The 18,832-nt window shown below is 38.7% G+C and overlaps 1 protein-coding gene across 2 annotated transcripts in view; it reads right to left on the bottom strand.

Moving 5' to 3' along the window:
• Nucleotides 1-18,329, bottom strand: part of ZDHHC15 (zinc finger DHHC-type palmitoyltransferase 15) — a 188,212-nt gene extending 169,883 nt beyond the window's left edge. For both annotated transcript variants that reach the window (XR_002077150.2, XM_019439238.2), the window contains exon 1: nucleotides 18,082-18,329. Coding sequence is in view for 1 of the 2 variants with exons in the window: in XM_019439238.2 (XP_019294783.1) it covers nucleotides 18,082-18,217 (136 nt within the window). In the remaining variant the exon portion in view is untranslated. The remainder of the gene's footprint in view (nucleotides 1-18,081) is intronic.
• Between the last annotated feature and the right edge of the window lie 503 nt (nucleotides 18,330-18,832).

Raw genomic sequence — 18,832 nt, 5'->3', positions numbered from 1 at the left:
CTATATGTTTTTCAGGTGTTGAATTTGGTAAGTTCTTTATAGATTTTGGTAGTAACCCTTTATCTGATGTGTCACTTGCAAATATCTTCTCCCATTCCATTAGTTGCCTTTCACTTTTGTTGATTGTTTCCTTTGCTGTGCAAAAGCTTTTTTTCTTGATGAGGTTCCATTAGTTCATTTTTGCTTTTATTTTGCCTGCCTTCAGAAACATGTCAAGTAAGAATTTGCAGCTGGGGTCAAAGAGGTTGCTGCTTGTGTTCTCCCATAGGATTTTGATGGCTTCCTATCTTTTCTTTAGGTCTTTCATCCATTTTGAATTTTTTTTGTGTGTATGGTGTAAGAAAGTGGTCCAGTTTCATTCTTCTGCATGTCTCTGTCCAGTTTTTCCAACACTATTTGCTGAAGAGACTATCTTTTTCCATTGGATATTCTTTCCTGCTTTGTCAAAGATTAGTTGGCAATATATTTGTGGGTCCATTTCTGGGTTCTCTATTCTATTCCATTTATACCACATATTTAAAGAAGAATAAACACCAATCCTTTTCAAACTCCTACATGAAATTGAGGAGAGAACACTGCCTTACTTATTCTATGACACCAGCATTATCCTCATACTTGTGGTGATAAAGACATCACAAGAAAAGAAAATGACATACAAATAACTCATGATTATAGATGTAAGACTACTGAAACAATTACTAGCCAACCAAATTCAGCAGCATATTAGAGGATTATACGTCATGATCAAGTGAGATGTATCCAAGAAATGTAAGCCTGCTTCACAATATGAAAATCAATCATATACTATACTACATTAATATAACAAAGTAAAAAATATACAATAATCTTAATTGATGCTGGAAAATCATTTGACAATATACCACAAACTTTCATGAATAAAAAATGCTTGGGGTGCCTGGGTGGCTCAGTTGGTTAAGCGTCCAACTGAGGTCATGATCTCAAGGTTTGTGAGTTCAAGCCCCACATCAGGCTCTGTGCTGACAGGTCAGAGCCTGGCCTGACAGGTCAGAGCCTGGAGCCTCCTTCGGATTCTGTGTCTCCCTCTCTCTCTGCCCTTCCCCTGCTAATACTTTGTCTCTCTTTCTCTCAAAAGTAAACAAACATAAAAAAATTTTTTTAAATGCTCAAGAAACTAGGAATAGTGCATGATGTTTCCTTTTTCTCCACATCCTGTTCAACACTTGTTGTTTCTTGTGTTTTTTGTTTTAGCCATTCTGACAGGTGTAAGGTAATATCACATTGTGGTTTTGACTTGTATTTCCCTGATGATGAATGATGTTGTTCATCTTTTCAGGTGTCTGTTTGCCATCTAGATGTCTTGTTTGGATAAATGTCTGTTCATGTCTTCTGCTCATTTTTATTTGAATTATTTGTTTTTTGCTGTTGAGTTGTATCAGTTCTGTATATATTTTGGATAGAAACCCCTTTATCGGATATGTCATTTGCAAATACCTTCTCCCATTTAGTAAGTTGCCTTTTAGTTTTGTTGATTGTTTTCTTCACTATGCAGAAGGTTTTATTTTGATGAAGTCCCAATCGTTAATTTTTGCTTTTATTTCCCTTGCCTCAGGAAACAGATCTAAACAATTTTTGCTATGGCTGATGTCAGAGAAATTACTGACTGCTCTCTTCTAGGATTTTTATGGTATCAGGTCTCACATTTAGGTCTTTATCCAGTATGGAGGTTCTTCAAAAAGTGATAACAGATCTATCCTATGATCCAGTAATAGCACTACTTGTTATTTATCCCCCAAATGAAAAAAAAAAAAACAAAACAAAACTAATTCAAAGGGATACTTTCACTCCTATGTTTACTGCAGCATTATTTATAATAACCAAATTATGGAAGCAGCCCACGTGTTAATCGATAGACGAATGGATAAAGAAGATGTGATGTGAGATTATATATATGTATACACACAAACATATATAATAGAATATTTTTCAGCCATAAATAAGAATTAAGTCTTGCCATCTGCAACAAAATGGATGGAGGTAGAGAGTATAATGCAAAGCGAAATAAGTCAGAGATAGACAAATACCATATTATTTCACTCATATGTAGAATTTAAAAACAAAGCAAATAAGCAAAGGAAAAGAGAGAGAAGGAGACAAACCAAGAAACACTCTTTTTGAAAAAAAAATTTTAATGTTTATTTATTTTTGAGAGAGACAGAGCATGAGCTGGGGAGGGGTAGAGAGAGGAAGACACAGAATCCGAAGCAGGCTCCAGGCTCCAAGCTGTCTGCACAGAGCCCAACGTGGAACTCGAACTCACAAACCATGATAAATGACCTGAGCCAAAGTCAGACACTTAACGAACTGAGCCACCCAGGTGCCCCAAACAGACTCTTAACCATACAGAACAAACTGGTGGTTACCAGAGGGGAGGTTGGTGATGGGACAGGTGAAATACTAGGTGATGAGGATTAAAGAGTACACTCATCATGATGAGCACTGAGTAAAGTTTAGAATTGTTGAATCACTATACTATACACCTGAAAGTAATATAACACTGTATTAAAAAAAATAACGTTTATTTTTGAGAGAGAGAGACAGAGTACAAGTGGAGGAGGGGCAGAGAGAGAGGGAGACAGAATCCAAAGGCTCCAGGCTGTCAGCAAAGAGCCCGAGATGTGGCTGGAATTCATGAACCATGAGATCATGACCTGAGCTGAAGTCAGACACTTAGCCAACTGAGCCACCCAGGCGACCCAACACTGTATGTTAACTGTACTTGAATTAAAATTAAAACAAAAAAAGAAACTAGGAATAGAAGGGAAGTTCCTCAGCGTGATAAAGAGATTTATGGAAAACTCACAGCTACCAGTATTCTGAATGACAAAAGGCTAAAAGCCTTTTACTTCAGATAAAAAACAAAGACAGGATGCCTGTTTTTACCATTTCTATTCAATGTTGTACTGAAATTTCTAGGCAGTGCAATTAGGCAAGAAAAAGAAAAAAAAAGCATCCAAATTGGAAAGAAGGAATACAATTGTCTTTATTTGCAGATGATGTGTCTCACTGTATAAATAATTCTAAAGAATCCACAAAAAGTCTCTTAGAGCTAATAAATAAATTCAGCAAAATTACAGCATACAAGATCAACATCTCATATCAATTTTGTTTCTATCCACTAGCAGTGAACAATCAGAAAAGGAAATTTAAAAAAATTCCATTTATAATAGCACCAAAATTTTTGAAATACTTAGAATATATTTAACCAAAGTGGCTCAAGACTTATACACTTAAAATTCCAAAACACTGCTGAAAGTAATTAAAAACTAAATAAATGAAAAGACATTCCATGTTCATGGGTTAGAAAACTTGATATTGTTAAGATGGTAATTCTCTACACAACAATATACAAACTCAGTGAAATCCTTATCAAAACTCGAATGACCATTTTGTAGAATTGGAAAAGATGATCCTAAAATTCATGAAGAATTGCAAAAGATTCTAGCCAAAACAGTCTTTAAAAAGAAAATAATAAAGTTGAAAAACTAACACTTCTTGATTTCAAAGTTTATGACAAAGGTACAATAATCAACACAGTGTGGTACTCACAGAGGACAGATGAATGGTAAAATGGAACATAATTAAGAGTCCAGAAATAAATGCATGCATCTCTGGTCAGTTTAATTTACAATAATGTCAAGAGTATTCAATGGGGAAAAGAGTAGTCACTATTAATGGTGCTGGGATCACTGCACAACCACATGTTAAAGAATGAAGTTGGACTCCTAACTCACACCATATACAAAAAATTAACTCAAAATAAATAAAAGACCTAACTGTAAGAGATAAAGGTAAAAAGTTATAGAAGAAAACACAGGGGTAAATATTTATGACCTTGAATTTAACAATGGATTCTTAAAAATGACATCAAAAGCACAGGCAACAAAATAAAATATGAATAAATTGAACTTTATCAAACTTAAAAATTTTGTGCATCAAATGATACTATCAAGAAAATGAGGGGAGGAGCCAGAAGGTGAAACAGCATGGAAGTTTTTTTTTTGTGTCTTGCATCCATGAAATACAGCCAGATCAACAGTAAACCATCCTGCACACCTAGAAAACTGATTAGAGGATTAACACAACAATCTGCACAACCTGAACCACAGAACTCATCAGGTATGTGGTGTGGAGAGGTGAACTGGGGGAGAGAGAAGCCTTGGAGGGCAGGGAGCTGTTTTTGCTTGTGGAGAGAGGACAGAGCTGGGTGGAGAGTATGGGGAAAGCACCCCCCCCCCCAAAAAAAGCAGCTGGAGAGAAAGTGGAAAAGTGGAAATAGCCTAAGGGACTGAACTAAAAAGGGAGAAAGGAGAAAGGAGAGGGTTTAACTTCATTAATACTCTATAAACAGGTGGAGCACAGAGTCTGAAACTCCATAGCTCAATACTTGGCGATGTTCTGTTGGGAAGGGCGAATCCCCAGGAGCAGAGTGGGGTCTGGGATGTCCTCAGGCCACACAGAGAGAAGCGGTTCCACTGCTGGAAGGACATTTGTTAGAGGCTGTGTGGCCACCAGGTTCCAGCAGACCCCAGAGAGCAACCGCATTTGCCAGTGCTGGAACAATGTCATTAAGGGTGAAACCTAGTGCCAGATGTGTGTTGTGATTTTCCATAATCCCTGAAATGTTGCTGCTATACAATCGTATGATTTTTTTCTGGGGTAGGCTGGTACCCAGCCATAGTCTCTGGGCATTGGCAGCAGCACATCCCGCAAATGTTCCTAGGTGTGGCCAGCACCTGGCCATTGCTCGGTGAGATTCTCCCCCAGAGGATCTGAGTGGGTCAAAGCCGCAGTCCCTCGAAGTGAGGGGTTTGAAAACACAGCCGCATATGAGATAAAACTCAGGAGGGAGGTGCTGCCTGGCAACATGAACAGCTTGGTCACAGTGTAAAAGCAAGGAATGAATGGAAGCCAGAGACAAGGGACGGGTGCAAGACTGCTTGTTGGGGAGAGCACAGAAGTCTGACACTAGAGACTGGGTAGCTGGGGGATGCTATTTTCACCTTCCCGTGCAAGTGCATACACACCTACAAGTGCCACAACTATCCACCCCAGTAAGCTATGCAGAGCCATCTAGTGGAGAATGGAGCAGTTGCACTAAGCCCTGCCCAACTGGGCCAACCTTGCTCTTCAGGAACACCACAAATATCTCTGCCTGCTTACTTTATGGATTATAAAGTGCTTCATAGTTTGACTTCTAGGGGAAACGATATAATTTCAACCGTATTTCAGTCTGTTTGCTGGTCCATCCATTCAATTTTTTTTTTGTTTTTTTTTTGTTTCTTTTCTTTCTCTTGAATACAGAAAGGAAAAATTATTTTTACTTTCAATTTATTATTCAAATATTTTTATTTCTTCTGCTATATTTTTTACTTTTTTGTATATCTCACATTCTATTTAACATCCATCATTTCATTCTATTTCATTGTATTCATTTTCTCAAATTTTCAAATGTTTCCTTTTTTTTCTTGTTTTCCTCCCCCCCCCCCTTTTTTCCACTCATCTATCAAGATCCTTTCAATAACGAGACCAAAACACACTTAGGATGTAGCACCACTTATTTGAGTTTTGTGCGTGTGTGTGTGTGTCTATGTGTGTGTCTGTGTGTTGTTTTTAGTTTATTTTAATTTTTTTACCTTATTAATTCCTTTTTTTCCTTCAAAATGACAAAACGAAAGAATTCACCACAAAAGAAAGAGCAGGAAGAAATGAGAACCAGGGACTGAATCAACACATATACAAGCAAAATGTCTGAACCAGAATTTAGAATCACGAGAGATCCTGGGAAGATGGCGGCGTAGGAGGACGCAGGGCTCACCGCGCATCCTGCTGATCACTTAGATTCCACCTACACCTGCCTAAATAACCCAGAAAACCGCCAGAAGACTAGCAGAACAGAGTCTCCAGAGCCAAGCGCAGACGAGAGGCCCATGGAAGAGGGTGGGAAGGGCGGCGAGGCAGTGTGCGCTGCAGAATTTAGAATCACGATAATAAGAATACTAGCTGGGGTCGAAAATAGATTAGAATCCATCTCTCCGGAGATAAAAGAAGTAAAAGCTAGTCAGGATGAAATAAAAAGTGTTTTAACTGAGCTGCAATCTTGAATGGATGCCACAATGGCAAGGATGGGTGAGGCAGAGCAGCAAAACAGCGATATAGAGGAGAAATGTATGGAGAATAATGAAGGAGAAAAAATGAGGGAGACTAAGGCAAAAGTGAATGACGTAACAATTAGAGAACTCAGTGATTCATGAGAAAGTAATAACATCCAAATCATAGGGGTCCCAGAAGATAAAGAGAGAGAAATAGGGGTAGAAGAGTTATGTGAGCAAATCATAGCAGAAAACATTCCTAATCTATGGAAAGACACAGACATCCAAATCCAGGAGGCACAGAAGACTCCCAGTAGATTCAACAAAAACCAACCATCACCAAGGCATATCATAGTAAAATTCACAAAATACTCAGGCAAGGAAAGAATCATGAAAGCAGCAAGGGAAAAAAATCTTTAACCTATAAGGGAAGACAGATCAGGTTCACAGCAGACCTATCGACAGAAACTTGGCATACCAGAAAGGAATGGCAGGATATACTCAATGTGCTGAATCAGAAAAATTTGTCCACCAAGGCTGTCATTCAAAATAGGAGAGATTAAAAGTTTCCCAGACAAACAAGAATTAAAGGATTTCATGACTACTACACCAGCCTTGCAAGAAATTTTAAGGGGGACTCTCGGGGAGGTGGGGGAAGGCAAGGGAAAAAAAGATCAAAAGCAACAAAGACTAGAAAGGACCAGAGAACACCACCAGAAACTCCAACTCTACAAGAAACATAGCGGCAATAAATTCATATCATTCAGTACTCACTCTAAACGTCATGGACTCAATGCTCCAATCAAAAGACATAGGGTAACAGAATGGATAAGAAAACAAAATCCATGTATATGCTGCTCACAAGAGACCCACTTTAGACCTAAAGACACCTTCAGATTGAAAATAAGGGGATGGAGAACCATCTATCATGCTAATGGTCGCCAAAAGAAAACCGGAGTGACCATACTTATATCAGACAATCTAGACTTTAAAATAAAGACTGTAACAAGAGATGAAGAAGGGCATTATATCATAATTAAGGGGTCTATCCACCAAGAAGACCTAACAATTGTAAACATTTAGGCTCCAAAAGTGAAAGCACTGGAATATATAAATCAATCACAAAGAAACTAATTGATAATAATACCATAATAGTAGGGGACTTCAACGACCTACTTACAGCAATGTACATACAGATCATCTAAACAGAAAATCAACAAGGAAACAATGGCTTTGAATGACACACTGGGCCAGATGGACTTAACAGATATGTTCAGAATATTTCAGCCTAAAGCAGTGGAATATAAATTCTTCTCCAGCACACATGGAACATTCTCCAGAATAGATTACATACTGGGACACAAATAAGCCCTCAACAAGTACAAAAAGTTTGAGATCATACTGTGAATATTTTCAGACCTGAATGCTATGAAACTTGAAATCAACCACAAGAAAAAATTTGGAAAGGTCACAAATACTTGGAGACTAAAGAACATCCTACTAAGGAATGAATGGGCTAACCAAGAAGTTAAAGAGGAAATTAAAAAGTACATGGAAACCAATGAAAATGATAACACTCCAACCCAAAACCTCTGGGAGGCAGCAAACACGGTCATAAGAGGAAAGTATATAGCAATCCTGGCCTTGCTAAAGAAGGAAGAAAGGTCCCAGATACACAACTTAACCTTACACCTTAAAGAGCTGGAAAAAGAACAGGAAATGAAACCCAAAATCAGCGGAAGACAGGAAATAATAAAGATTAGAGCAGAAATCAATGCTATCCAAACCAAAACAATCAAACAAACAAACAAAAAAACCAATAGAACAGATCAAAGAAAACAGAAGCTGGATCTTTGAAAGAATTAACAAAATGGATAAACCACTAGCCAGTTTGATCAATAAGAAAAAGGAAACGACCCAAATAAATAAAATCAAGAATGAAAGAGGAGAGATCAAAACCAACACAGCAGAGAAAAAAAACACATTAATAAGAGAATATTATGAGCAATTATATGCCAATAAAATTGGCAATCCGAAGGAAATGGACAAATTCCAAGAAACATATACACTACAAAAACTGAAACAGGAAGAAATACAAAATTTGAACAGACCCATATCCAGTAAAGAAATCGAATTGTAATAAAAAATCTCCCAAAACACAAGAGTCCAGGGCCAGATGGCTTTCCCGGGGAATTCTACCAAACATTTAAGGAAGAGTTAACACCTATTCTCTTGAAGCTGTTCCAAAAAATAGAAATGGAAGGACAACTTCCAAACTCTTTCTATGAAGCCAGCATTACCTTGATTCCAAAACCAGACAAAGACCCCACTAAAAAGGAGAACTATAGACCAATTTCCCTGATGAACATGGATGCAAAAATCGTCAACAAGATATTAGCCAACAGGATCCAATACATTAAAAAAAATATTCACCAAAACTAAGTGGGACTTATACCTGGATGCAGGGCTGGTTCAGTATCTACAAAACAATCAATGTGATTACCACATCAATAAAAGAAAGGACAGGAACCACACGATCCTCTCAACAGATTCAGAGAAAGCATTTGACAAAATACAGCATCCTTTCTTGATGAATACCCTTAAGTAAGTAGGGATAGAAGGATCATATCTCGAGATCATAAAAGCCATATATGAAAGACCCGATGCTAATATCATCCTCAATGGGGAAAAACTGAGAGCTTTCCCCCTAAGGTCAGGAACAAGACAGGGATGTCCACTCTTGTTACTGTTATTCAACATAATATTGGAAGTCTTAGCCTCAGCAATCAGACAACACAAAGAAATAAAAGGCATCCAAATTGGCCAGGAGGAGGTCAAACTTTCACTCTTCGCAGATGACATGATAATCTATATGGAACACCCAAAAGATTTCACCAAAAACCTGCTAGAACTGATTGATGAATTCAGCAAAGTGACAGGATATAAAATCAGTGCACAGAAATCAGTTGCATTCCTATAAACCAACAATGAAGCAACAGAAAAAGAAATCAAGGAATGGATCCCATTAACAGTTGCACAAAAAACCATAAAATACCTAGGAATAAATCTAACCAAAGAGATGAAAAATCTATACACTGACAACTATAGAAAGCTTATGAAAGAAATTGAAGAAGACACCAAAAAATGGAAAAAGATTCCATGCTCCTGGATAGGAAGAACAAATATTGTTAAAATTTGATACTACCCAAAGCAATCTACATATTCAATGCAATCCCTATCAAAGTAACACCAGCATTATTCACAGAGCTAGAACAAACAATCCTAAAATTTGTATGGAACCTGAAAAGACCCCGAATAGCCAAAGCAATCTTGAAAAAGAAAATCAAAGCAGGAGGCATCACAGTTCCAGACTTCAAGCTATACTACAAAGCTGTAATCATCCAGACAGTATGGTACTGGCACAAGAACAGACACTCAGATCAATGCAACACAATACAGAACCCAGAAATGGACCCACAAACATATGGCCAAGTAATCTTTGACAAAGCAGGAAAGACTATTCAATGGAACAAAGACAGTCTCTTCAGTAAGTGGTGCTGCGAAAACTGGACAGCGACATGCAGAAGAATGAACATGGGCCACTTCCTTACACTATACACAAAAATAAACTCAAAATGGATGAAAGACCTAAATGTAAGATGGGAAACCATCAAACCCTCGAGGAGAAAGCAGGCAAAAACCTCTTTGACCTCGGTTGCCACAACTTCTTACTCAACACGTCTCCAGGGGCAAGGGAAACAAAAGCAAAAATGAACTATTGGGACCTCATTAACATAAAAATCTTCTGTACAGTGAAGGAAGCAATCAGCAAAACTGAAAGGCAACCAATGGAATGGGAGAAGATATTTGGAAATGACATATCAAATGAAGGGTTAGTATTCAAAATATATAAAGAACTTATCAAACTCAACACCCAAGAAACAAAGAATCCAGTGAAGAAATGGGCAAAAGACATGAATAGACACTTCTCCAAGGAAGATATCCAGATGGCGAACAGACACATGAAAAAATGCTCAACATCACTCATCATCAGGAAAATACATATCAAAACCGCAATGAGATACCACCTCACACCTGTCAATTGGCTAACATTTACAATTCAGGCAACAATAGATGTTGGCAAGGATGCAGAGAAAGAGTATCTCTTTTGCATTGCTGGTGGGAATACATACTGGTGCAGCCCCTCTGGAAAACAGCACGGAGGTTCCTCAAAAAGTTAAGAATAGAACTACTCTATGACCCCATAATTGTACTCCTAGGTATTTATCCAAGTGTGCTGTTTCAAAGGGGCACATGCACCCCAATGTTTATAGCAATGATACTGACAATAGCCAAAGTATGGAAAGAGCCCAAATGTCTATAAACGGATGAATGGATAAAGAAATGTGGTATACATATACAATGGAGTATTACTCGGCAATCAAAATGAATGAAATCTTGCCATTCACTAGTATGTGGGTTGAACTAGAGGGTATTACGCTAAGTGAAATTAGTCAGTCAGAGAAAGACAAATGTCATATGACTTCACTCATATGAGGACTTTAAGATACAAAACAGATGAACATAAGGGAAGGGAAGCAAAAATAATATAAAAACAGGGTAGCGGACAAACCCTATGAGACTCTTAAATATGGAGAACAAACAGAGGGTTACTGGAGGGGTTGTGGGAGGGGTTATGGGCTAAATGGGTAAGGGGCATTAAGGAATCTACTCCTGAAATCATTGTTGCACTATATGCTAACTAACTTGGATATAAATTAAAAATATAAATTAAATAAAAATTTAAAAAAAAAGAAAATGAGAAGAGAACTCATGGAATGGGAGAAAATATGTGCAGATCATTAATCTGAAAAGGACAGAGTATTTTGAATTTACAAAGAAATCTTACAATTCAGTAACAAAAGAAAACCTAATTTAAAAATGGGCAAAGAACTTAAATAGCCATTTATTTTAAAAAGATACACAGATGGCCAACAAGCATAGGAAAATATTCTCATCATCACTGATTATCAGAGAAATGCAAATCAATATCATGAGATACCACTTTGTACCCACTATTATGGTTATATATAAAAAGAGAGAATGAGGTAAGGATGAGGAGAAATCAGAATCCTCCTTTATTACTTGTAAGAATGTAAAATTGTGGAAAATAATTTGGAGGCTTCCTCAAAAATTAAACATAGATTTAACACACATCCCAGCAATTTCCACCCCTCTCTCTGGTATTTACTCAACAGAATGGAAAACAAGTATTCAAATAAATATTGTACACAAATGTTTATAGCAGCACTATTTAGAATGGACAAAAGGTAGAAGTAACCCAAATGTCCATCAACAGATGGATAAACTATGGCATATATACACAATTGCATTATTATTCAACCAGTAAAAGTAATGAGGTACTGTTACATACTACAACGTGGTTGAGCCTCAAAAACATTATGGTAACTGAAAGAAACGAGACACAAAAGGGCACATATTGTATGATTCCATATATGTGAAACATTCAGAATAGGTAAATCCATAAAGACAGAACACAGATTAGTGGTTGGTAGGGACTAGGGGGAGGAGAGAAGGGGGAATGACTGTTTAATGCCTATGAAGTATCCTTTTGTGGTGATGAAAATGTTTTGGAACTAGATATTAGTGATGGTTGTGCAACATTGTAAATGTACTAAATGTACACTTTAAGATGGTTAATTTTATGTTATATAAATTTTACCTACAAAATGGATCCTGTTACTTTTCTCACTGTCTAAAAGTCTAAGCTTATTTTCCTGAGCCAAGCAGAATCCCTTATATCCTCATTCATAATAGTAATAACAGATTACTATTTAATGAGCCCTTATAATGTGCTATCAACTGGAATACATGCTTTATGTGCATATTATTTTTTCAAGTTTTTATTTAAAGTCCAGTTAGTTAACATACAATGTAATATGTATATAAAATATAGTTATTCACCACTTACATACAATACCCAGTGCCCAACACTAGTGCCCTCCTTAGCACTCATCACCCATTTAACCCATTCCCCTCCCCACCACTCCTCAGTTTATTCTCTACAGTTAAAAGTCTGTTTCTTGGTTTGCCTCTCTCTCTTTTCCCCCATGTTCATTTGTTTTGTTTCTTAAATTCCATATATGAATGAAATCATATAGTATGTGTCTTTTTCTGACATATTTCACTTAGCATAATACTCTCTAGCTCCACCCATGTCTTTGCACATGGCAAGATTTCATTCTTTTTGATGGTTGAATTATATTCCATTGAACATATATATACCACTTCTTCTTTATCCATTCATTAGTCGATAGATATTTGGACTCTTTCCATAGTTTGGCTATTGTTGATAATGCTGCTATAAACATCAGGGTGCATTTTTGTATCCTTTGGGGAAATACCTAGTAGTGCAATTACTAGATCGTAGTTCTATTTTTAACTTTTTGAGGAACTTCCATACTATTTTCCACAGTGGCTGCACCAGTTGGCATTCCCACCAACAGGGTAAGAGGGTTCCTCTTTCTCAGCATCCTCGCCAAAACCTGTGGTTTCCTGTGTTGCTTAATTTTAGCTATACTGACAGGTGTGAGGTGATATCTTATTGTAGTTTTGCTTTGTATCTCCCTAATGATGAGTAACATTGAGCGTCTTCATGTGCCTGCTAACATTTTTCACAGAGCGAGAACAAACAATCCTGAAATTTGTATGGAACCACAAAAGACCCCAATAGCCAAAGCAATCTTGAAAAAGAAAAGCAAAACAAAAGGCATCACAATTCCAGACTTCAAGTTATATTACAAAGCTGTAGTGATCAAGACAATATGGTACTGGCATAAAAATAGACACATAGATGAATGGAACAGAATAGAAAACCCATGGACCCACAACTATATGGCCAACTCATCTTTGACAAAGCAGGAAAGAATATCCAATGGAAAAAAGACGGTCTCCTCAACAAAGGGTGTTGGGAAAACTGGACAGCAATATGCAGAAGAATAAAACTGGACCATTTTCTTATGGCATACACAAAATGAATTCAAAATGGATCAAATCCTACATGTGAGACAGGAAACCATCAAAATCCTAGAGGAGGATACAGGCGGCAACCTCTTTGACATTGGCCATAGCAACTTCTTACTAGATATATCTCCTGAGGCAAAGGAAACAAAAGCACAAATAAACTATTGAAGTCCCAATAGTTTATTCTTCATCAAGATAAAAAGCTTCTACACAGCAAAGGAAAGAATCAACAAAACTAAAATGCAACCTTTGGAATGGGATATTTGCAAATGACATATCTGATAAAGGGTTAGTATCCAAAATATATAAGGACCTTATAAAACTCAACACCCAAAAAACAAATAATCCAGTTAAAAATGGGCAGAAGATATAAATGAACATTTTTTCAATGAAGACATACAGGATACATCATATTATTTAATTTTTTTTTACATTTTATTTATTTGTGATAGAGAGACAGAGCACAAGTGGGGGGGGGGGCGGCGGGCAGAGAGAGACGGAGACACAGAATCTGAAGCAGGCTCTAGGCTCCAAGCTGTCAGCACAGAGTCCAACACAGGGCTCAAACTCACAGACCGTGAGATCATGACCTGAGCTGAAGTCAGACGCTTAACTGACTGAGCCACCTAGGTACCCCAAAGCTTGTTGTCTGGATACATCATATTATTTAAATCTCACAACAACAATGCTATAAATGGCATATAGTAGGTGCTAAGCAAGTATCTGTGGTATGAATAAACAACCCTATAAGCAAGGTGCCATGTGAGGCAACTGTGGTTGAGAAAGATTAGGTAACCTGCCTCAGGTCTCCTAGTTAGTAAGTGGCAGAATTCAAGCTTGTTAGACAAAATTATAAGACAAAATACCACTTTTGGCTTCAGTTCTAACCTGAAATTACAATAAAGACATCAGGTTCTATTTCTAGAAAGAAGTTAGGTCCTTAATATTACTTTTTGAGTCATATTGAAATTCAAATCTAGTAATTAGGTTGGTTTTCTTTGGTTTCAGGCATCCTTGGCATCCAATTCTCCATTATTTACTAAACATTTGACTTTGGGAAGATTTGATTTACCCTCTCTGAAACAAAGTTTTCAGGAGATTGTAAAATGAAGATGATAGAATGAAGGTGGAGCCAGAATTGGAAGTCAAGGCTACCTTACTCTCCTGGTTTTTAAATAATGGTAACTGATACAAAATGTTAAGAAAACACTGTGCAGGCCAAATAAAATACATCTGCAGGGTGCATTTGGCCTATTAGTCACATGTTTTGACCTCTGTATTAGTTGAGAGAAGGCAGAGAGTTAAGACATCATGGTGGTTGAAGCATGGACTGTAGAACCATACTGCCTGGGTTGCCATCCAAGTGTGGTCATTTCCTAGCTCTATGACCTTAGACAACTTTCTTAATATGTCTGTGCCTCAGTTTTCTTGTCTTTAAAATGGGCATAATGAGTATGTACCTTATAAGGTTTTTATGAGGATTAATTTGTGTGTATGTGTGTCTTTTAAAACAGTGCATATAACAAGTGCTCTGCAAATATGCTAAATTAAACAAACTAAATAAGCTCTAAGGTACCTTTGATTATTTTCACTAATTGTAACTTGGTCTTTGCCTCAGTTTGGTCATTTGTGCCTCAGTTTGCACATCTGTAAAATGGGGACAATAGGGGTACCTCCTTTGTATGGTTATTGTCAGGATTAACTGATTTAATATAGACAGTTAATATATCTACAGTACTTAGAATATTGCCTAGAACAGATTAAGCACTATGTAAATGTTAGCCATTATCATTATTAATTTTTAAAATGATTGCTTGGCAAAGCTCATGTAAGTCAGTACTGCAAAATTCCAAAATATATTTAACAATATTTATTTACAACAACTAGGCATTGATCTTAGGAGCAAAGTCCATAGTATAATAATGGAGCTACACTTTTTTTAAGTTTATATATTTATTTTGAGAGAGACAGAACATGATCCTGTGAGCAAGGGAGGGGCAGAGAGAGAGAGAGAGAGAGAGAGAGAGAGAGAGAATCCCAAGCAGGCTCCACACTGTCAGCGCAGAGCCCAACATAGGACTCAATCACATGAACTGTGAGATCATGACCTGAGCCAAAATCAAGCGTTGGAGGCTCAAGTGACTGAGCTACCCAGGTGCCTCTGGAGTTGAACTTTTAACCCTTCAATCAATCATTCAAGAAAGCAAAATGGTAAATAGTCTGAGAATAGAAAAACTTCCCAATCATTGCACAGCCCACTTAATACTACTTCATAAAGCTGAGGTTTATTGTTGAGAGAAAGGTTGAGATAAAATGAAAAACAGCCTAAACTTGAATTTATAAAGGCAACTAATTGTATTTATTCTTAACATCTCTCTACATTTTCCATAATAAATCTAAGAAGAAGTGAAAAATTCAAACTCTCATGCACAGTTAATTAGAAGAAAGTTCTATATTGGGAAAAAGAGTTATCTCTTGGCTCCCTACTTAATCCCCATCTACCTGGAGTACACTATTGCTTTGTCAGGTATGTAAGGAAGGAAGTTGTAAGTAGGGTCAGGTCCTGGGGTTGAACAAATCAGCACCCCATCTTTAAGAATCTGGTATAAATAAAGGAATCTTGAAAGGACTTGGCAGTGAGTGGATGATCAATGGGACAAATAAGAGTCCTAGTGTGAAGGGATTAGAAGTATACTGGATCCTCACACTGAATGATTAGGGATTGCAGGACATAAGTTTAAAGGTTCTAGAAGTGGGATTTCTCATACTGAAGTGACAATAACTATTAGTGAATCTCCTTTGAGAAGAGAAGGAAATTCTTCAATGTGAGAGGACAGAGGCAAGGGGAGATCTCACTGTAAGAAAAACAGAAGCTCTGTTGTGAGGAGACAGAATATAATATGAAAACTCCATTGTGAATTGATAAGAACACTATAAAATCATTAGGGATAAGGATAGGTGACTTGGGTAATACAATTTGGGAACATACAAGTTAGTATGTTGGGGTTTGTGTCTGGAAATATGTAATTCTGAGCTTGAAAGCATAAAATATGCTGTGGGGACCATTTGATAGCTAAAAAGGGAATGAAATGCTCCCTAATGTGACAGGATAGGGTACAAGAGGACTCTCTAGATTTATAAAAGGGGTGGTCTAATGAGATGGGACAAGAAATGAGGCTCTCATTGGACTGAGAAGGAAATATTACAAATCCCAGTGGAAAAGGATGGTGTTTTCCTAGGTTGAGAAGACAGGGGACAAGGAACTCTAGACGGAAGATAAAATAATAATAATAATAATAATAATAAAACCTTAGAGAAAGAGGATGACAAAATGTAGGGCTAACAATGAAAGAGGACTGCAGCAGGTGGGGAGTAGGTTTCAAAAAATATAACAAGGCAGGATTATCATTAGAAAAGTAGCAGCCCTGGGGCGCCTGGGTGGCTCAGTCAGTTAAGCAGCCGACTTCGCTCAGGTCATGATCTCTCGGTCTGTGAGTTCGAGCCCCGCGTCGGGCTCTGTGCTGACAGCTCAGAGCCTGGAGCCTGTTTCAGATTCTGTGTCTCCCTCCCTCTCTGCCCCTCCCCCTCTCTCTGCCCCTCCCCTGTTCACGCTCTGTCTCTCTCTGTCTCAAAAATAAATAAAAACGTTAAAAAAAAAAAGAAAAAAAAAAAAAGAAAAGAAAAGTAGCAGCCCTTGGCGGGTGCCTGAGTGGCTCGGTTGGTTAAGCCTTGGACTCCGGATTTCAGCTCAGGTCATGATCCCACAGTTTGTGAGTTGGAGCCCCACGTGGGGCTCTGCATTGACAGTGCAGAGCCTGCTTGGGATTCTCTCTCTCCCTCTCTCTCAACCCCTCCCCCACTCCCTATCTCTATCAGAATAAATAAATAAACTTTAAAACAAAAGAAAAGTAGTGGCCCTTTGAAGGGGTATGAGAGATATTGTGGAAAACCTTGTGGGAGGGTAAAAAGGACACTACTGTGAGAAGAGAGTGGACAAGGCATGACCATATTGTGATAAAAGCAGGGTGCCTGGTATGAAGGGTCAGAAAATAATATGGGAACCCTAATGGAAAGTAGTGAATGCTCCTCAAAGGAGGAAAGCAGAAGAATAAGGGGAACCCCAGTGTGATAAAATCAGGGGCTCTAAATGAGGGGACAGGGAAAGATATATTGTAGGACTCCCATTCTATTGGAGAAGATGATAAAACAGTAAAGCCCACAGGGAAAGAGAATAAAGGGCCCATTTTCACTGTGTGAAAACGGGACACCGCAGTGGAATAAAACAAGGCATACTGTGGGGCCCTAAGTGGGAGAAGATGTGAGGTACTTCAGCCAGTGTGAGAGGATCACAGAAAAAGGATGAATTCCAGTGTTGGAAAAAAGAGAGCTTATAAGAGAGTACAGGAAATATTTTGGGATTCCTAGTAGAAAGGAATGTGAAAATGTGGGGCTCCTAGTTGTATGTATTGGTAGGATTCATAGTGTAAGCAGTTTACCGAGATGGGGTGTGTTGTTTCCTCAATTCTGTAGGGTAGGAGCCCCCCGGAATGAGAACACCAGGCACAAGCAGTTGTCCTGTATGAGAAAAGGGGGCTCTAGTGGAAAGAGCCAGTACATTCTTGTGAGTAAGGCTAGGGAATAACGTAAGAAACCCTAGGTAGGAAGCGATGGCGACATGGTAGGACCCTCATGGGAAGGTGCAAGAAATATTGTGGGAAGCTAGAGGTTGGAGACGAGGAGGTCTCCAGAGAGCTAAAAACAAACAACACGCTCCCCTAAACAAACAAACAAACAAAATCCCGCAATGCGAGGGATAAGAACACAGGGGAAGGGGACACCAGTGTGAAGGGTACGACAGACAAGCTGAAGTATAATTTCCCCACCTTAGGTGCCCAGCTCCACTTACCCAGGCAGAGTTCAAAGACATAGGCATAGTAGGACCAAAGCACAACGAGGACGATAACAAGCACAGGCACCCAGGAAAGTACTCGGCGGCAGCACCGCAGCCCCCAGGACAGAGCCATCTTCCAGCCGCGCCTCATCTTTGGATCGAAGATCGACCAAGCAGGCCTGCTGGCGCTGGGTTGGAACTGCTGGGCTGGCAGCTAGGAGGAGGGAAGGCGCTCTGTGCGGCGCTCCACTGCCTAGCCTGGCGGGAACTGTCTCTCCGAGCCGGTCGATACCACCTGTAAGGCTGCAGGGCAGAGTGCTCCCTGCCTGGCACAATAGGCATGAGTCATGGCAAGGAGGAACTGACAACCCTGGAGCGGAAGGTGATCCGCCTGGCAGTCGAGCAGTCGAGGCTAGGCAAATTCTGAGGAAATGCAGTCCCTCCCCTTTCCTCTTTTTCCACCCCCTAGCTATATACAGCTCTAGATGCAGACCTAGACCTCTGCAAAACAATAAAGCGGAAGAAATTTGGGTCCGCCCATGTGCTCTTACTGCACTGCGTCCTCCCTTCATCTCCTTTCTGATCTTTATGTTTTTCTGTCTCTGTTTCCCCCGTCAACACATACACGCAGTGCGAGATACCAGCCACAGCATCTTAAGACTTAAAGGTTATCCAACCCCATCCTCCCACTGCTGCTTCAACAATGTGCTTAAAGCGTAGTGCCGCAATCACTGCTTAGGTAAGTCCGTTCACAGGACGCTCCCTC

Source organism: Panthera pardus, unplaced genomic scaffold (genome assembly GCF_024362965.1).
Source record: "Panthera pardus isolate Hobbes unplaced genomic scaffold, ASM2436296v1 HiC_scaffold_27, whole genome shotgun sequence".
Lineage (NCBI taxonomy): Eukaryota > Metazoa > Chordata > Mammalia > Carnivora > Felidae > Panthera > Panthera pardus.
The sequence above is the reverse complement of the archived record's forward strand: the minus strand, read 5'-3'. Positions and strand labels throughout refer to the sequence as shown.